General features: G+C 47.9%; 1 protein-coding gene across 2 annotated transcripts; it reads right to left on the bottom strand.

The window, feature by feature from the left end:
- Window positions 1-239: 239 nt before the first annotated feature.
- On the bottom strand, window positions 240-16,345 carry DIS3L (DIS3 like exosome 3'-5' exoribonuclease). Of its 2 annotated transcripts, XM_066328202.1 has the most exons (17): window positions 16,177-16,345; window positions 12,681-12,834; window positions 11,812-11,940; window positions 11,113-11,248; window positions 10,225-10,401; window positions 9,228-9,306; window positions 8,194-8,373; window positions 7,479-7,648; window positions 6,977-7,138; window positions 6,087-6,334; window positions 5,216-5,308; window positions 4,172-4,705; window positions 3,289-3,443; window positions 3,038-3,204; window positions 2,588-2,733; window positions 851-1,025; window positions 240-781 (listed from the first exon to the last, which is right to left on the bottom strand). In XM_066328202.1, exons 1-17 carry the CDS (start codon window positions 16,319-16,321, stop codon window positions 470-472), a joined length of 3,162 nt encoding a protein of 1,053 aa, XP_066184299.1. In that variant the 5' UTR covers window positions 16,322-16,345; the 3' UTR covers window positions 240-469. The 2 variants fall into 2 exon arrangements, with proteins under 2 accessions (XP_066184299.1, XP_066184300.1); XM_066328203.1 differs by lacking the exon at window positions 12,681-12,834 and having other exon boundaries at window positions 16,177-16,260.
- Window positions 16,346-17,574: the final 1,229 nt, after the last annotated feature.

Raw genomic sequence — 17,574 nt, forward strand, 5'->3', positions numbered from 1 at the left:
TCTCTGCTTGAGGCTCTGCTTCATCCTCTTCTCAGAGTCTTGACTTACACAACAGCTTTTCCCTTTGGTGGAATGAAAAGGAACCACCAGTAAAAAGTACTGAATTTCTACACACTGAATGAACTGGGTGTTACTTTATGAAGGAATTTGCTTTTTATATCCTTGTAGGGAAGAAGAAAGTATTTAGGTTTTATGGACAATATGAGCAAAGTAATTTTTGAAATGATTTTTAAAAGAATTCACAGCAAAGTGTCTTGATCTTTACTCTGAAATATGAGCTTTATCAGGTATAAAATCTTTTCATAACTCATCCATACTCATAATCAGATAAAAATAATTCTTATTTAAAACAGACATTTAGCTTCTTATTGAAAGGACTCTCGAATACTTAAATAAGCTGCTTTTGAAAAGATCCCCCAAGCACTTGTGCACAGTGAACAGGAGTGGGACAGCCCCGGGCAGTCCCAGGTCAGGTCCTGACGTCCTGGGTCACATCGAGCAGCGCCAGCTCCCGGATCTCCTCCAGCAGCTGGTACAGGCTGGGCCCCTTGGTCTGGCAGAACTGCCGGGACTCCTCATCCAGCACTTGGCCCTTGGCTGTGTCCTGGGCTCGCTGGTTCTCCTCTGCAGCCCGGCTGCCCTGCCTGAGCAGCTCAGCCCTGGCGCCGTGGGGGCTCGGGCGGGCACACTCGGCGTGGGCGCTGCTGTGCGGCGCGTTCCTCACCATCTCCAGCCGGATGGTCTCGGCGTGGCAGCGCGAGCTCTGCACCACGATCCTCACCTGCAAACCAGCAGTGTTAAATTCCTGATGGTGCCGTTTCCTTCTCCTCCCCTCAGACCAGACGCTCACCGTGATGTGATCGAAAAGGCTCAAGGTCAGCGAGTCTCCAGAAGTTGTAGTGGAGGTGATTTTATGCTGAGAGCGGTGGAGGGATCCAGGCTTCCACTGGCAGCTCCCAGCCCCTTGACAGGAGATGACCAAGCCCTCTTTGTTCTTCATGTAGGCTGCACCTTTGATTCCATACCTACAAAAGAGCAGAGGAGAAGCTGTTCTAACCATTTTCAGCCTTTTCAGGTCCCTTAGTTTTGAAACCCACAGGCTGGCTGGGATTGTACAAAAGCAAGAGGAAGCAGCCTGATAATCCTGCCTCAGGAACACTGATAGGCGTTGTCAAAGAAACCCAGAGGTGAAAACAGCATGGGGACAGAGATTGAAGTGTTTTGAGGGCACTGAGGCAAAAGTGAAATAATGATCCATTATCTTCGTGCTGGGTGGGGCCTGGAATGGCTCAGTGATGGGAGAGGAGCAGCTTTACAGGTTTTTCCAGACAGACAGTGAGGACACAGTTCTCTATTAAAAAAAAAAAAAAAAAGCTTGAAGAGCAGCAGTGTGATTGCCCTGAGTTCTCTGTAAGGCAGCAGCCTCTCCTGGCTGGGAGGTGATGCATTTACAGGGAGCCAGGTTTTATATGCTCTGCATCACCTCTGGGTTTGGCCAGCAGCCCCAGAATGGCTTAAAATATTAGTGAGACGGCACCAAGGGAGGTGTTTGAAAAGCAAGAATGTTTTAATTAAGAGGAAAAAGAGAAACCATAGAGAACAAAAGACAGAAGCTGTGCTAGGTGCAAGGAGGACCTTTGCACCTGCTAAACACCTCAAAAATGCACCAGAAGTCTTTGTGCACTCTCTGAAGTAAGTAAGGAGTGAGGCGGGATTCTTGGCATCCTGCCCAACAGAAATAGTAACAGGGTTTTGAGGTACAGCTTCAAGGATCCAACAGGTGTCTCCGTGCTGGCACAAGGCCAAATAAAGTATCAAAGCCTCTGGTTTTTTACTTTGTAATGAACCCCAAATCCTTCCCTGGGATGGAAAGCCCTGCTCCCGTGGGGGTGCAAACCCCAGTGTATGAGGAGCACTCCTACACGGAGGCTGTGGCTCTTGGGCCTCCCAGGGAGCCCTCTGGAAGGCTGGAGACGGGCTGAGCTGCGGCAGAGCTGAGAGGCGGCCGGGGGCAGTGGGTGCAGCAGCAGCAGCAGGGGGCAGGGGGTGCAGCAGCAGGGGGCAGTGAGGTGGCAGTGGGTGCAGCAGCAGCAGGTGGCAGAGCTGTGCAGCAGCAGGGGCAGTGGGTGCAGCAGCAGGGGCAGCGGGTGCAGCAGCAGGGGCAGGTGGCAGAGCTGTGCAGCAGCAGCAGCAGGGGGCAGTGGGTGCAGCAGCAGCAGCAGGGGGCAGTGGGTGCAGCAGCAGGGGCAGTGAGGTGGCAGAGCTGTGCAGCAGCAGCAGGGGCAGTGAGGTGGCAGAGCTGTGCAGCAGCAGCAGCAGGGGCAGAGCTGTGCAGCAGCAGGGGCAGTGAGGTGGCAGAGCTGTGCAGCAGCAGCAGCAGGGGCAATGGGTGCAGCAGCAGGGGGCAGTGAGGTGGCAGAGCTGTGCAGCAGCAGCAGGGGCAGTGAGGTGGCAGAGCTGTGCAGCAGCAGCAGGGGCAGTGAGGTGGCAGAGCTGTGCAGCAGCAGCAGGGGCAGTGAGGTGGCAGAGCTGTGCAGCAGCAGGTGGCAGTGGGTGCAGCAGCAGCAGGTGCCAGCCCCGGGCTCACCGTGGCACGAAGAGCAGCACGCCGTTGGTGCGGATGGAGTAGATGACGCCGTCGGCCACGCAGCGCTCGTCGCCCTCGGCGCTCCTGTCCCGGAAGTACATGCACTGGAAGAGCTCCGTGGATTGCTTCTGGGCCCGCTGGGCTGCCTGTGAGCACACACACACATACACAGACAAAAACCTACACAAATGTTCCAACAAGTGCCTCTGGATTTCGTTCCCACGGCTGCTTTTTGCCGTTATCTACTGGCTTACCTCTGCCCAAGAAAAATTACAGCTAAAACAAAACTCTACATGCAGCTCAAGTGAAGTATGAGCACTTTTACCACCGCTCTCAGAAGAAAACTGGTATTTAAACAAACCCCAAAGCACTACAAATAAAGTGACACTCTTTACCAAAGCCACAGTCAGGACTGGTGTCCCATGGAGACTCCCACAAGGACGCCCTTACCCGGTTCCTGTTGTTGATGTGTCTGCACAGTTCCTCCAGATCCTTGTTACTGATGATGTTGTCCTTGCCATCCCCCAGGGTGGCTGCCATCAAGAGCCTGTGCACAACGATGTCAGCGTATCTCCTGATGGGAGAGGTGAAGTGAGTGTACTTGTCCAGGGCCAGCCCTGCCAAGAGAAAGGAACAGAGATGAGCAGGCACGGCCATCACGGTTCACAAATGCCAGGGAAGGCAGGAAAGTGAGCAGGTACCATAATGGTGGAACTGCTCCTCGGGACAGGAGCCAGTGGAGAAGTACAGGGCGTTGGACATGGCGTGGGTGGCCATGGAGCGCAGCAGTTTGTTCACAATGGGATCCGAGGGGTCGTTTGCTCTGTCCAGAGACTCGGCCAAAGCCTTGTTGGACCTGCAAAAAGGTGTTAATTCCAGAGAAAACCACACTGGCCTTGGTTATAATACAGTTAATAATAACTCACAGTTAACAACAGCATAAAACCCACAGAGAAGTCAACAATTATTCCTAAAAAAATGGCAAGCAGAGCAATATTGAAACTTTCAATGCTGTTTAGTAACAGCTCTGCTCTAAGAAAACGTTTAGAAAAATCCCAGTTTTCACCCTGCTGCAACCTGGAGAACCAGGGACTGGAGTAAACTCCATCTTGTGCAGTACAAAAGAGCGAGCTGGTCCAAACCTTTGTGTCCAGCACAAATGGGACAGGGTGACACCCAGGTCACAGGGGCTCTGCTGATGCCCTTCACCATGGCCTGCTCACGCTATCTTGCCCAAGTAACTCTGAATTATTTTGAGTCATTGAAAATGACTACATTGCACAGAATTCACCTAATCTAAACCAGTATTCTTACACAGGAAATACAGTGCAAACAAAGCCACTGCAGAGCTTGACCACTGCACTGACTGAACAAATGTCTTGTCTGGGTACGTCTAAAATTATTCAGCCACTGCCATTTGCAGCACAGCCAGCAGAATGCAGGCAGCTTCTCCTGGTCAGAGCATCATCAGAAAAGTCCTGAAAAAAACTCTTTTTAAGAACTGCTATGCAACGTCTCTTAACATTGATACTCAGAGCTGGAATTGCTCAATTTAAATTACAGAGCTGTAGTAACAAAAGCTACCGTGTGTCAATTGAGAAGCCTTTGGCGCTGGCACACTCCCGAAGCTCCGTGAAGAATTCCTGGCGCGGAGGCGGGTGCTGGCGCAGCAGAGCTTGGTGGGGAAAACGCTCGGCGATCCTTTTCGCCACCCAGTGGTTGGCCAGGATCATGCATTCCGCCACGGTCTCGTGCACTTCCAGCGGCTGCTTGGGGATGAGGTCCTGGATGTTGCGTTTGTCATCCAGCTGCACTCGGATCTCGATCCCCTCCAGCTCCAGCGCGCCGCACCTGTCCCGCTTGGCTCGGAAGTGCCGCGCTATGTCGGTGAGCTTGGACAGCGCCCAAACCAGCTCGGCCAGCTTCTTCTGCCTCGTCCCTTCAGCCAGGCCGCTCAGCTCCTGGATATCCCCCACCACACTGGTGTCCCCATCCAGCAGAGCCTGGGCTGTCTCGTACTCCAGCTTGTAGGCAGAGCGGATCAGGGTTCTGCTGTACTGAACCCTCAGCGTCTCGAGAGAGTCCTTCTCCAGCTCCCACAGCACACTCACAGCGTACCTTAAAGACAACACCACGGCTCTGGAATGCCTCTGGTAGGCTCAAACTCCCATTTCAAGCACGTTCAACTCTTAGATTTAATTCTGGTTGTGGAAGCATCTTTTTCTTTATGAAACCAGTGCTCAGCAATAGCACTAAATAATGCACTTGCCTCTCAGTCTCATGCACGACCACTGAAATGAGGATCAGCTCCACAACAGTATTTTCAATTCATCTGCTGAAGCAGAGTACCCCTAAGGTATAAGGTCTCTAATAATTTAAAGCAGAGCTACGCTGCGATAGTTATTTTTAATTTACTTTTATTTTTTATTTTATTAGTCTGACACATCCACAACGAACATCTCTGTACCCCGAATATCCTCACACCAGCAGCCAGCTGAGCCTGTAAATTGATCTGAACTGGTCTGTAAAATTCACTCTACCTGTGGTAGAGCTGCTGGGTAATTGTTAACGTCCACAGTTCTCCCAGTAATGATGCAAAAAGACTTGTGAAAGTCCCCCAGGCCTTACCTGTCCACGCCGCTGAGGAGGGAGCAGAGGTGGGTGCTGAGGACAGAGGGCAGCATGTCACAGCGCCGGTCCGCCAGGTAATACGTGGTGGCCCTGGAACAAAACACTCACTGCTCTTCCCTCCAGGAGCCCTGGGGCTGGGGTGTAAGATTGCTCCATTGCTCCACGGCCTGATTTGAAAAGGCCACTCCCACAGAACACTCGCAGGTGCAACACCCAAGTTAAATTATTTAAATAGGTATTTGTGCTGTACGACCCTAATTTTGCCTTCATTGGTATTTCAGCTGCCATCAAGGGCAGAACCAGGGCTGCACAAAATTTGCTCACTGAAGAAGAGGTGATTTAATGGCTACATCAAACACCTCTGCTGCCTGCACTCTGTACTTCTTTGAATCTACAAAGAATACAGTTCACTAAGTGATTCAGTAGTTCAAGTTCAAAACAGTGGGAATAAAAGAAAAAAGAGAATGAAATATTTGCACACTAAAAGACAAGATTGAAGATTAAAATAAGCCTGACAAATACCTCTGGAATTAAATTAATGTAAGACATAATTCTATTTTGTGGGTGTTCATCTCCCTTGGAATGCAAACAAATGGTTTTTAAAAAATATTTTAAGCCACAGATGTTAAATTAGACTATAAAGCAAAGAGGAGTGATTAGGGAAAAATAAACTTGTACAGCTTTCTGGAAAAGAAATTCAAATAAAAGCAGAATGTCATTAGTTACATAACAGTTCCATTAGCTTTAAGAAGTCTTTACTAAAACATGAAAGTTGAAAGCATGTTTCTTTTCCTTCCAAAATTTCCTTAAGGTAGCATCACAAACTCCTGAGCTCCATACATTTCCTAATTACCAGAAAATACCTCACCTGGCTCTGGCCTCCACATCAGTGTAGGAATTTGCAGCCACGAAGTGAGTGACATCTGCAATGTGCACCCCCAGCTCGAGGTTCCCGTTGGGCAGAGTCCTGACAGAGAGAGCATCATCCACGTCCTCACAGCCCCTGGGGTCAATGCTGAAGATCAGGTGGGTGTCTCTCAAGTCAAGGCGTTTTTTCTCCTCCTCTGGACTCACTTCCCATGGATTCTTTGGAGAACTCACTGGCATTTCCCTCATCTGTACAGAAATATTGTTGGTGAACACATGTTTATATATTAGCTACAAAAAAGATGCCAACAAATTAGATTTAATTAGTTTTTCAATTTTTTTTACATATGGAAAGTGTGGAAAAAATTAAAAAGCATTCTATGTGTATTAGTAACCAATGTTATTACTGTGGTGATATTGCAACTCTAGCAAATACAACCATTACATATTGTTTTTTTTTAGTTTTCTTTCAATTAATTGTAGGTATAATCAAAATAATTATCTATGAAAGCTAGTTCCTCTCCCAGTTGAAAACAAAGTATTTAAGACAATGATTTCAGTAGAATGAGGCCTTTAGGATCAGTAGCACAACCACATACTGAAGACAGAAAAATCTTAAAGGTCTAACTCCAATTTGAATTAAGAGTTTGCAATCTTTTCCTCACAGCAAAAGGATTATCTTAAAATCACTCTTGACTTGAAAATCCGTAGTACCAATAGAACCACTGATCCAAGAGATTCCAGAAAAATGAAATAAAATAATAATAATTTTTCAGCTTTTAAAATGGGCTCTCAAAAAACCCACTGGCAACAAAGACGTTGAGCTGTAAGAGGGTCCCGTCTCTTTGAGAAACAAGAAAAGAAAAGACAGACCAGATGACAGAGACAAACCTGGATTTCTGAGAAAGGGGCAGCACAGATGCTGTTCTCCACCAGGATAGCTGCAATCTCCCCCTCCAGGTCTCCAATCCTCCCCAGCACCCTCACAAAGTGCCCGTTGGGGTACAGGGAAGTCGACTCCCAGGAATCGATGCGCACGACAACTCTGTACTCCTGCAGTGACACAGCTCTGTCAGAACCCTCTGTGCCCCTGGAAAGCACCATTTATACCCCTCACACACCTTGCACTGAGCAGAAAAAACACAAAGCAAGTGTATCTAAGTGCCCAGGGCAGCTGGACTTGTGCTCCAAATTCAGAACCCAAATAAGCTTCATTACCTGAAGCTGAAGTGGTTGTGACAGGAATTGAACACAATCCTTGAAGGCAGAAATTGAACCCTCACAGTCTTTAATAGTTTCACCATGTTTTTGTCAAGGAAAACATCCTCAGAGCCTACACCACCCACACAGCTTTGCAGGCACACAGAGCAGAGAAACACTTCAGTTAAATTACCTGCAATGCCTCAGCCTGCTGAGTGCTGATCCGGATTTTGGGAATTCGGTAATCCCAAGGTGTTACAAGGACTTTCTGAGCATTCCTGCCCTGGGACTGGCTCTCTTCTTTAGAGGGGAAAGTGACCACATAATCCCTCCAGTTCTTTTGGATGATTCCAACTACTTTACCTTTAGATAAGGAACATGGTGCAGGAAAGAGTTAAACAGAACCAGGAAAGCAAAGATGTGGGAGGTGCAGGAGATTCATTGCTTTGTAAAATAAACTGAAGTGTCCCCAAATCTGTCACAACTGCCAACAACATATGCTGTGCAGACAATACAAGTGTGTCATAAACTACTGCTGGCACAGGCAGATTTTAAAGAGCTTTCATTTATGTGGAGACTAACTCATTGTATAGATTTCAGTTGATACACGACAGAAATTACTCAGAGATTCCCACTGCTGCTGAAATGTGGCCAATTCTAGGAATTTTTAATAGCAAAGAGCAAAACACAACGTGATTTCCCTAAAGAAAGAGAATTAACCTCTTAAAACTTTTAGTTCTGATGTCAACAAATTTTTAAGATGCAGCTACAGCTGTGGAGTAATGATTTCAAACAAGACACTAAGTTCCCATGGTACCCAGGCATGTCACACTGGGATACTTTTTCACTTTTTGGGTTTTTTTTTCCATTATTTATCAGCAGGGAATGAAAAGGATGCTTCTCCTTACCTGTGGGCATAGGGTCACCTGTGGTGTCTGCAGGTGCTTTGTCCTCAGTCTCATTTTCACAGAGGGCAACAGTCCTTCCCTTCCACTCATGCACAGGGAGCAACTCAACCACAACCACATCCCCGTGGATCGCACGATTCCGAGCCTTTGACCCATAAATGAGGATGTCACTTTGAAGTTCTGTATTAAAAATAAAAAGAAACAGAACTATAATCTGCCAAAAAGAAAATTCAAATCCCTCCGTTCTTGGCAGCATTCTGCTGAAATAACAGAAAATTACTTTTCCAGTATGATTTCTTACAAAAAGGACTACTGGCAAGAAATTAATATTGCAAGGAAATTAAAACCTTTTCCTCTATTTTCTTTTTGTTCTTTTTAAGGATCTATTAAGGAATTTTGTAAGTGAACTTTTGGATAAAAAGCAGCATAGGCTGGGATGAGTTCATGGTTCTTAGGCAGCAGCTACAAAAACAGACAGCATAATTAAATTGTGAAAGCCACTGCCACAGGATTCTGAGCAGGATTGAGAACCAAACAAGCTTTTAAAAACCAGTGAGTATATTGAGCACTGGTTTGACTGCAGGGTCTGTCACATTGGAACATTTGACAGCAGTTATTAGTGAGAGCTGGGCCAGGACAATGGACTGTTCCTTCTATGGTGCTGATTAGTAACTCATGCCAGAGAGACAATCCTGGATCACTCCAGATCAGCTTGATCTAAAAGGCAATTTTCCAATCATGTCCACAAAGACCAGCTTCCTAACCCTGCCGACATCCCTGCAAACTCTTGCTGCAGTCAGAGGAGTGGTCACCTGAGTTCAGAGCAAAGCACAGGGACAATTTGCCCCAACGTTTCCCTTCAGAGAGGCGCAGGGAAACAAGACCTGAATATGGCAGAGGTGGTAAGAAAGAGGAAAGGAATTCTCCTCACAAGATTAACCCTCTGGTTAATCTTCAGCCTGTTTTCTAGCCCATGAAAACCACGAAAACAGTGTCTCAGCCTTCACCTCGTTTGATAACTGAACCCTTCTCACCTGTGTCTTTGCTGCCAAGAGCCTGGAGCCGAACAAAAGCTTCCAGCTGGGCCCGGTGCTTATTGACATTCAGAGTGCCCTGGAAGAGACCAACAAAGCAACCGACAGAATGGAACAGTCACCCTAAAACCAGACAGCTTTAAAGGATAAAAGCTGGGGGGGGTACAATTATTTTTACATGAATTAGTTTTTATTGATCCATAGGTTATTTTGAACAGAACTTCTCTCTACAGGGGGGAATGCAGGATGTAGAACTTTAGGAATTAACTTCTGGAAAACAAAACTAAATTCTTTTAAATGCTGAATTTATTTATAAGATGGCAAATGACATTTTACTCCAACCACAGGCAGTGTAAGATTACCTTTGCTGCCTGCCTTAGCACAGAATCTGGCATTATTCCAACAAGACAGAAAAACCTCAGTCTTTCTGTTCATATTTTATTCCTGCCTCTGCTGAAATTGCCAACAAAGGGACAAATTACTGCCTCTAATTCTTTAAATTATTTTTAAAAGAAGTACACTTGTCTACCAACAATCCATATTAAGGCCCTGAGCAGCCATAAACCTGTAAATTAATTTCATTGACTGAGAGATCCCTGTGCAAATGAAGTGAGACCTGCAGCCTTTGTGCAGCACTATTTGTATTTAAGAACAAGGTCTCACTCCTTCAAACTGTACCTGGTCTCTCAATTTACAGGTACATCCCATACGAACCTGAAGAAAAATCCACAGCAAATTTCAAATCCTCAATAGCCAACTCCTACTTCAACTTCTCCAAGACAAAAAAAAAAAAATTTAAGAAAAGTTTCCCCCTCACAATACAGTGTAGGGGAGATATTTTGAGAATCCTAAGAATCCAAATTCCATCCTCTTGTTGTTTTCTTCCCCTCTTCCCACCACAGCCATGTTTGCTTCTCTAATCACTCTAGTTCAGGCAACTCAAGGGACCAAGCAGAAGACTGCATTGTTCTGTGTATGTTCTCTATAGAACAAATACCTGCAGGTATCTTCCAGATTTGATGCCAGCCTCCAGTATTTCCACAGGCAAGTGCTCAGGATATTCCTTCCCGTGGTTCTCTTGGCTTTCACTCTCCCGTTCTCGCCGGGCTTGGACTATGGACTCAAAGAGCTCATGGGCAGCCTTTAGGTCAGGCCAGAAGTTATCCAAATAATTCTGTGTGAACAGATAGAAATAAACAGCAAAGTATCTGAGATCTCTGCTCTTTTCATAATGCATTTGGAAAGCCCACAATGGACAAGAGCTGTCTCAACTATACCCAAATAACACTTCCAAGTGGTAATGATGGGTCTGCTCTAATCCACTGCTAAATACAACAAAGGTCAATCAGTTTGGTGCAGTTTTTACTCAATATCCTTCCACAGATAAACATAAACATCCCATCTCCTGATCCTACTGAATCCCAGTGGTATCAGATAGACACCAAAATGAAGAATGATTTATCTTCTCAGACATCATCCTCAGCAGTCCAGGCAAAGTAACTCCAGAACATTGCTGATGGATATTTAGGCTACAGCTGCTTATGGACTGCTTGCACTCCAGATTTAGGCAGCTGCCTGAGGGAACTGATCACTGCTCATCAATGCCAAATCCCTTAAAAACAAGGAAAAGGTCTCCTAAGAAAGATGACCTCTTGTCCTCAGAGCTGCTGTTTATCTTTCCAGCTCGCTGCTTTGTTCACTGCCATTGGATTCTCTGACATTCCCATAAGTGACACATTTCCTTGCTTTGACAAATGGAGACACGAGTTACCATCACAGTTTTCTTCAATGTAAACTCTGACATGATTTGCAATACACTTTAATGTACTTGCTTCATCATTTTGATGCAGCATAAAGGGAACCTTTTATTTTTCTGGCACGTTACCTTGAAGGAAATCACAAACACTCCTTCTGTTTCATTTCCGTACTGCCTGATAGCATCTTCATCTTCTGTTACCATAACAACTGGCATCTGACCCAGGCAGTGACTGTGATACCAGGCTGCTGCCTTGTAAATGTTCCTGAAAAGCAAAGTTTGAAATAGATTCCTGGCATAGCTCATTTGCTACTTACAAGACTTTGCTGGCTTGGTATGAACGAGATTTGGATTTAACACTCAGACTTTTGAGAGATATACACCAAGCTACAGAAACATTCTTCTGCAAAAAAATGTTCCTGTGCCATTCTTAAGCACCACAGGAAGAGAGGAGAATAGAATGTTTCCTCCCCAATACATCCACTTGTGCCCTGGCTGCAACACAACATGAAGTTCCTCTGAGTGAAAGCTTGGAAAAAGCAGGCTGGAGGTGCTAAGACATTGATGCTATGAGGTATGACTTTAAACTGATCCAGCTTTTTCTTTAGCATTATTGCATTTGATTTAGTACATTTTGTCTATTTCCCTGAGAAAACAATGCTAATTCTTTTATAATCATAAAGCACAATGCAGACTTCCAGTGACTGTGAAATGTTGCAGAGCTAAGCAGAGCAATAGCATGAGCTCTCAGAACCTGGTGCACACTCACACTGCTAAATACAAAGTGATGATGCTGTGCAGTGTGACACTGCAGAGGTTCAAACAAACCTGGTCTGCCACTTCTCCATGGATTCTCCCTTCTCCCTGGGCTGGTAGCAGTCCTGGTGGAATTCATTAGCAAACACGGTACAGTCATGACGAGGATCCTTCAGCAGATTCCGTAACTTGTTGTACTGCCTGGAATGAAAAATGATAAATATGTTCTTGTGCTTTCTTTTAATAATGCTATTTTAACTCCACGTGAAAATACAGCTGAAAAACACCAGGAAAATTACTGTCATGCACAGAGAAACTTACCACAGATGATAAATCCTAAACCATCACCCTGCATGCAAACTCTTCTAGGTTCCATCGTGAACGCTTCTGATTTTAAACATACTTGTTTTCCAACGAGCCCCACAAAACATCCTAAGTGTCCAGGAACTTGTTTTGTTTGTCACTTTTGGGGCAAGGGCTATTTCTTCAAAAGCATTTATGCTTTAGAAATATGGGAAGGCCCTGAGAGCAAATTTCCCTCTGCAATGGTATGGCAATGCTCAGGTTAATGACTAGTGAAATCAAGTACCATACAATAACATTAATTGCTCCCCAAAGACAAGTGCTCAGCCATCAATACAGCAAACCAAAACCTGTCCATAATTTAGCTGTGGGCACAGGATAGATCATTACTGCAAAGTCTAATTGATTCCTGTCACCAGCCACTTGATTAGTTAATAAAGCTCCAGGTTTGATATTGCTCCTATCAAGTGAAAACTATGCCAGGCATTGATATCCACGGATCACAAAGGATCCCAGTCCTTCCCCTTCTGTAAAACTACATTAAGACCCCTGAAGGGCCTAAAAACAAATAACACATTTTATAAATCAGTAATTTTACTTTAATCTAAATAAAAATTAAGTTCTTATGGGATAAATACCTGCGTCCTTTCTGATGTTGCACAGCCTGACAAGCTGTTTGCATGAAAATAATTCCTTTCAGCTCTGGAAATTCCAGAATCTCCAGGTACTCCTGAACAACCTTGCAGTCGGGGACAACGTAGTGTGTGACATCATCTGACAACAATTTGCCATCTGGAAGATAATTCAGAGTTTCAAGGTACAAACTTTCAGTTGCAATATTGGCTTCTTGCAAATATTTCCCAACGTAAGAAAATGACAATTGTGTCTCCACAAATGGGTACGTTTTTTTTACTGATGAACAAAATTATGGATGTTATGGAATAATTCTGTGGTACAGTCCATAAATTTGTGACAAAACCCTTTTGCATCCACTGATGCCAACATTTAGTGGAAATTCTATCCAAAGGAGTGAAAAAGATCCATTTTTATTATGAAAAGGCTGTAACTTAAAAGAGCAAAGATTATAGTTCTTTCTTCTCTGCTTCCATATGAAAAAGGGACTACACATCTGGCACAGAAAATCTTTTCATGGAATTTCCAAAGGCTGCAGAATGATGAGCAGTTCTTTACCCTGCTCCCACAGCTCTCTCTGTTCAAACACACCGTTTACAGCAGGCTCTTCACAAAAAAGAGCACAGGCAAGGATACACATAGAGAAAACCACTGCTACTGCAAAGAAAAGACATTTTTAAACCTATTCACCATTGGTATTAATTTTCTTTGTAGAGACTCCATCCCTTAGGAATATGCCATCAAAACACCACACACAACACATCACAGATGACATCTTTAAAATGTACCTCAAAATTAAAAAGTTTAATTGCTTTTTGGTATTTCAAAGATTCAGATGGGAGGGGATCTGCACTGTATTTTCTCTTTACCTATTTATTCTTTGTTATAAACACTGACCTGCTGAACTCACCACAGTGCAGGCAAATAATACAGAACAAAGCGTATAGATATTGACAAGGCAGGTTATTTTCATTTATTTCTTAGGAGCAACCACGGGACAATCTTTGAGCTGTGACCACAAGAAGTGTGAATCCAGACAGTAGAATTGTGCACACAGGAACTTGGCCCTCACCTCACACCGAAGGCTTATAATGGATGATGGCAGCAGGCATACAAGAAAGCTAATATTTATTAATAATTCAGAGGAGCATTAGAAGTGAAATGCCACGGGAAGATTTATGAGCTCTGCCCATACAAAGTTATCCTTGCCTAACCCATACATCCAGAGCAGAATGACTCCCAGGCAGGCACAGCTCACCCTTACAAGCACCTGCTGATGTGATTTTTGCAGGCAGTCTCTCGCAGGGCGTGAAATAGATTTGCTCAGCGCACTGTGTAGAGTCAGGGAGGAAAACAAATATTTCCCTCACATCTGGGTTACCTTGAATAATCACAGAGGGACATATTCTGACTGTCACCTCAAGCACAATTTACATTGAAGTACAAAAGAGGGAGAGTTAGGCACAGCAGGAGAGGTTAGACTTTTTTCCTTATTTATACCTTTAACTTATCGTTGAGGAATTCATAACCAAATGCATTATTTTAGGGAGCAGTAACTATCACTAGTCCTGATCTCCTAGACAGCAGTAATACTCTATAATATCCTAAATAATACACCTTCTACCCTTGATTGCAACCTAAATCAAAAGTGAAAACATCTATGCCCACCATAGCTCCAAAAGGAAAAAAAAAAAAAAAAAAAAGGTCACAGTTTTCAACATTTTCTTTCAGACAAGTCATTTGGTCAATTTAAACAGGTTGGATATTATGTTTGTTATTTGCCAGTCAGTTTCCTGCGTCAAATAAATTGTGCTATTGAACAACAACAACAACAAACCCAACTGAAACATCAACCACGGCTCGGGTGATGATCTACGATGCACATAACAGCACCACAGTATGTAAAAGCAACAACAAATGCAGACATCAGAGCCTGGCAGCCTTCCCGTGTCTGAAATGCCCTGATATAACACAGGCAATTACATTTAATTACTGAACAGAAATAGCTGCTGATGCAGACTTACAATGGCTTCAAGATAATGGCTTGGTCCCATTGTAATACTTAACAGGTATGTATAGAATTTAACTCCTGCTATAAACCATCACCCTGCAGAAATTAATACACTTTAAAGGGTCTCTTAAAGCAAGAGAAGGGCAAAAACGGAACAATCCTTTTGCCTTTTATCACCGCCAGTAAACTGTTCACAGTTAAACCCTCTAACAATCAACTCCTCGATTCCTGCCGCTCTTAACGCCTCGTTGGTTTCTGAAGGGATCTTGTTTTAAAGGAAAACTACTGCTACAGCCGCGATTTGTTCAGGACGGTCCGGATACCCCGGGATGGGGATGGTCCTTTCCCCTTCTGGGAGAACACTAGCTCGAGGATCGATCACTCTCTCAGGGATCCCCCAGCTCAGGGATCATTCTGTCCTCAGGGATCACCCTCTGTCCTCAGGGATCACCCTCTGTCCTTAGGGATCACCCCAGCCCGGGGATCACACTCTGTCCTAAGGGATCACACTGTGTCCTTAGGGATCACACTGTGTCCTTAGGGACCACTTTACTCACAGTTCAGGGATCACCTTCTGTCCTTAGGGATCCTCCCAGCTCAGGGATCACTCTCTGTCCTTAGGAATCCTCTCAGCTCAGGGATCACCCTCTGTCCTTAGAGATCACCCCAGCTCAGGGATCACCCTCTGTCCTTAGGGATCACCCCAGCTCAGGGATCACTCTCTGTCCTCCGGGATGCGCCCAGCTCAGGGATTCCCGCAGCCCGGGGATCACCCCCTGCCCTCAGGGCTCACTCTGTCCCCAGCCCAGGGATCACCCCCTGCCCTCAGGAATTCCCACAGCCCAGGGATCACCCCCTGCCCTCAGGGATTCCCGCAGCCCGGGGATCACCCCCTGCCCTCAGGGCTCACTCTGTCCCCAGCCCAGGGATCACCCCCTGCCCTCAGGGATTCCCCCAGCCCGGGGATCACCCCCTGCCCTCAGGGATTCCCGCAGCCCAGGGATCACCCTCTGCCCTCAGGAATTCCCGCAGCCCAGGGATCACCCCCTGCCCTCAGGGATTCCCGCAGCCCGGGGATCACCCCCTGCCCTCAGGGATTCCCGCAGCCCAGGGATCATCCCCTGCCCTCAGGGATTCCTGCAGCCCAGGGATCACCCTCTGCCCTCAGGGATTCCTGCAGCCCAGGGATCACCCCCTGCCCTCAGGGATTCCCGCAGCCCGGGGATCACGCTCTGCCCTCAGGGATTCCCGCAGCCCAGGGATCACCCCCTGCCCTCAGGGATTCCCGCAGCCCAGGGATCACCCCCTGCCCTCAGGGATTCCCGCAGCCCAGGGATCATCCCCTGCCCTCAGGGCTCACTCTGCCCCCGGCTCTGCCCTCCGCCGCCCCGGGGGACGCGGCCCACCGCCCCAGCCCGGCCGGCGGGCGGTGCCGGCTCTGCCCGTGCTCAGCCCCGGTTCCCCCCGGCGCCCTCCCGGCGGAGCCTCACCGCGGGCGCAGGCGGCGCGGCACAGGGCGCTGCGGCACAGGGCGCTGCGGCACGGCACGTCGGGGCGCAGGTAGTGCTCCCGCACCACCCGCACGGCGCGGCCCTGCTGCCCCCGCAGCTGCAGCACCTTCTCCGTGCGGAGCATCGGGGACCGGCCGGCGGTGGCGGGGACCGGCCGGCAGTATCGGGGACCGGCCGGCAGTATCGGGGACCGGCCGGCAGTATCGGGGACCGGCCGGCGGTGGCGGGCACCGGCAGCGACCAGCGGCCCTGAGGCCGCGACTGCCGGGGCGCCTGCGCGGGGCGGGGCGCGGGGTCACAGCGCCGGGAACGGCCTCACGGAGGGGCGGGAAGGGAACGGGCGGGGCGGGCTGAGGGGATACGAGCTGAGGGAAGCGGGGCGGGATGTGGGCACCGGGCGGGAACGAGCTGAGAGGATACGAGCTGAGGGAACCAGGGCAGGTTCAGGGAACCGGGCGTGAACGAGCTGAGGGGACCAGGGCGGGAACGAGCTGAGGGGACCAGGGCGGGAACGAGCTGAGGGAACCGGGCGGGCTGAGGGAACTGGGCGGGAATGATCTGAGGGGATACGAGCTGAGGGAACCGGGCGGGAACGAGCTGAGGGGAACGCGGTGGGCTGAGGGGACGCGAACTGAGGGACGGGTGGGAGACAGCCGAGACAGCTGGAACTGGAGCTGAGGGACAGCGGGAACGAGCTGAGAGCTGGAACTGGAACTGAGGGACAGCGGGGACAAGCTGAGAGCTGGAACTAGAGCTGAGGGACAGCGGGAATGAGGTGAGGGAGCTGGAATTGGAGCTGAGGGACAGCGGGAACGAGCTGAGAGCTGGAACTAGAGCTGAGGGACAGCGGGAATGAGGTGAGGGAGCTGGAATTGGAGCTGAGGGACAGCGGGAATGAGGTGAGGGAGCTGGAATTGGAGCTGAGGGACAGCGGGAATGAGGTGAGGGAGCTGGAATTGGAGCTGAGGGACAGCGGGAATGAGGTGAGGGAGCTGGAATTGGAGCTGAGGGAGCTGGACCTGGAGCTGAGGGACAGCGGGGATGAGGTGAGGGAGCTGGAATTGGAGCTGAGGGAGCTGGAGCTGGAGCTGAGGGACAGCGGGAAGCGGCTGAGGGAACCATGGCGGGCCGGGGCGCGCTGAGGGGAGCCCGAGCAGTGCAGGCCCTGAGGGAGCCCAGGCTTGTGTGGCACAGAGCCTGGATTCCCTTCAAGTGTGGGATGCGGCTGTGTGGACCTCCATGGTCTTTCTTTCGCGGTGTCTTCCAGGAGAAATTCCAGGCCCTTTCCTCGCCCCTGATTTTGTGCGATCACACGCCAGAGCCCTCCGGGAGGTGAGGATCACGGCAAGGGTGCCTGAGGAGAGCAGGCAAGCCCTA

The sequence above is a fragment of the Sylvia atricapilla genome, chromosome 13, assembly GCF_009819655.1.
Source record: "Sylvia atricapilla isolate bSylAtr1 chromosome 13, bSylAtr1.pri, whole genome shotgun sequence".
Taxonomy (NCBI): Eukaryota; Metazoa; Chordata; class Aves; order Passeriformes; family Sylviidae; genus Sylvia; species Sylvia atricapilla.

Excerpts from the sequence above, each read along its gene's own strand:
- DIS3L (XM_066328202.1), bottom strand. The coding sequence starts at position 16,321 with ATGCTCCGCACGGAGAAGGTGCTGCAGCTGCGGGGGCAGCAGGGCCGC. Across the intron at positions 3,205-3,288 it reads GGAGCAGTTCCACCATTATG|GGCTGGCCCTGGACAAGTAC; the intron begins GTACCTGCTCAC and ends TTCTCTTGGCAG. Across the intron at positions 782-850 it reads GCCTTTTCGATCACATCACG|GTGAGGATCGTGGTGCAGAG; the intron begins GTGAGCGTCTGG and ends GCTGGTTTGCAG.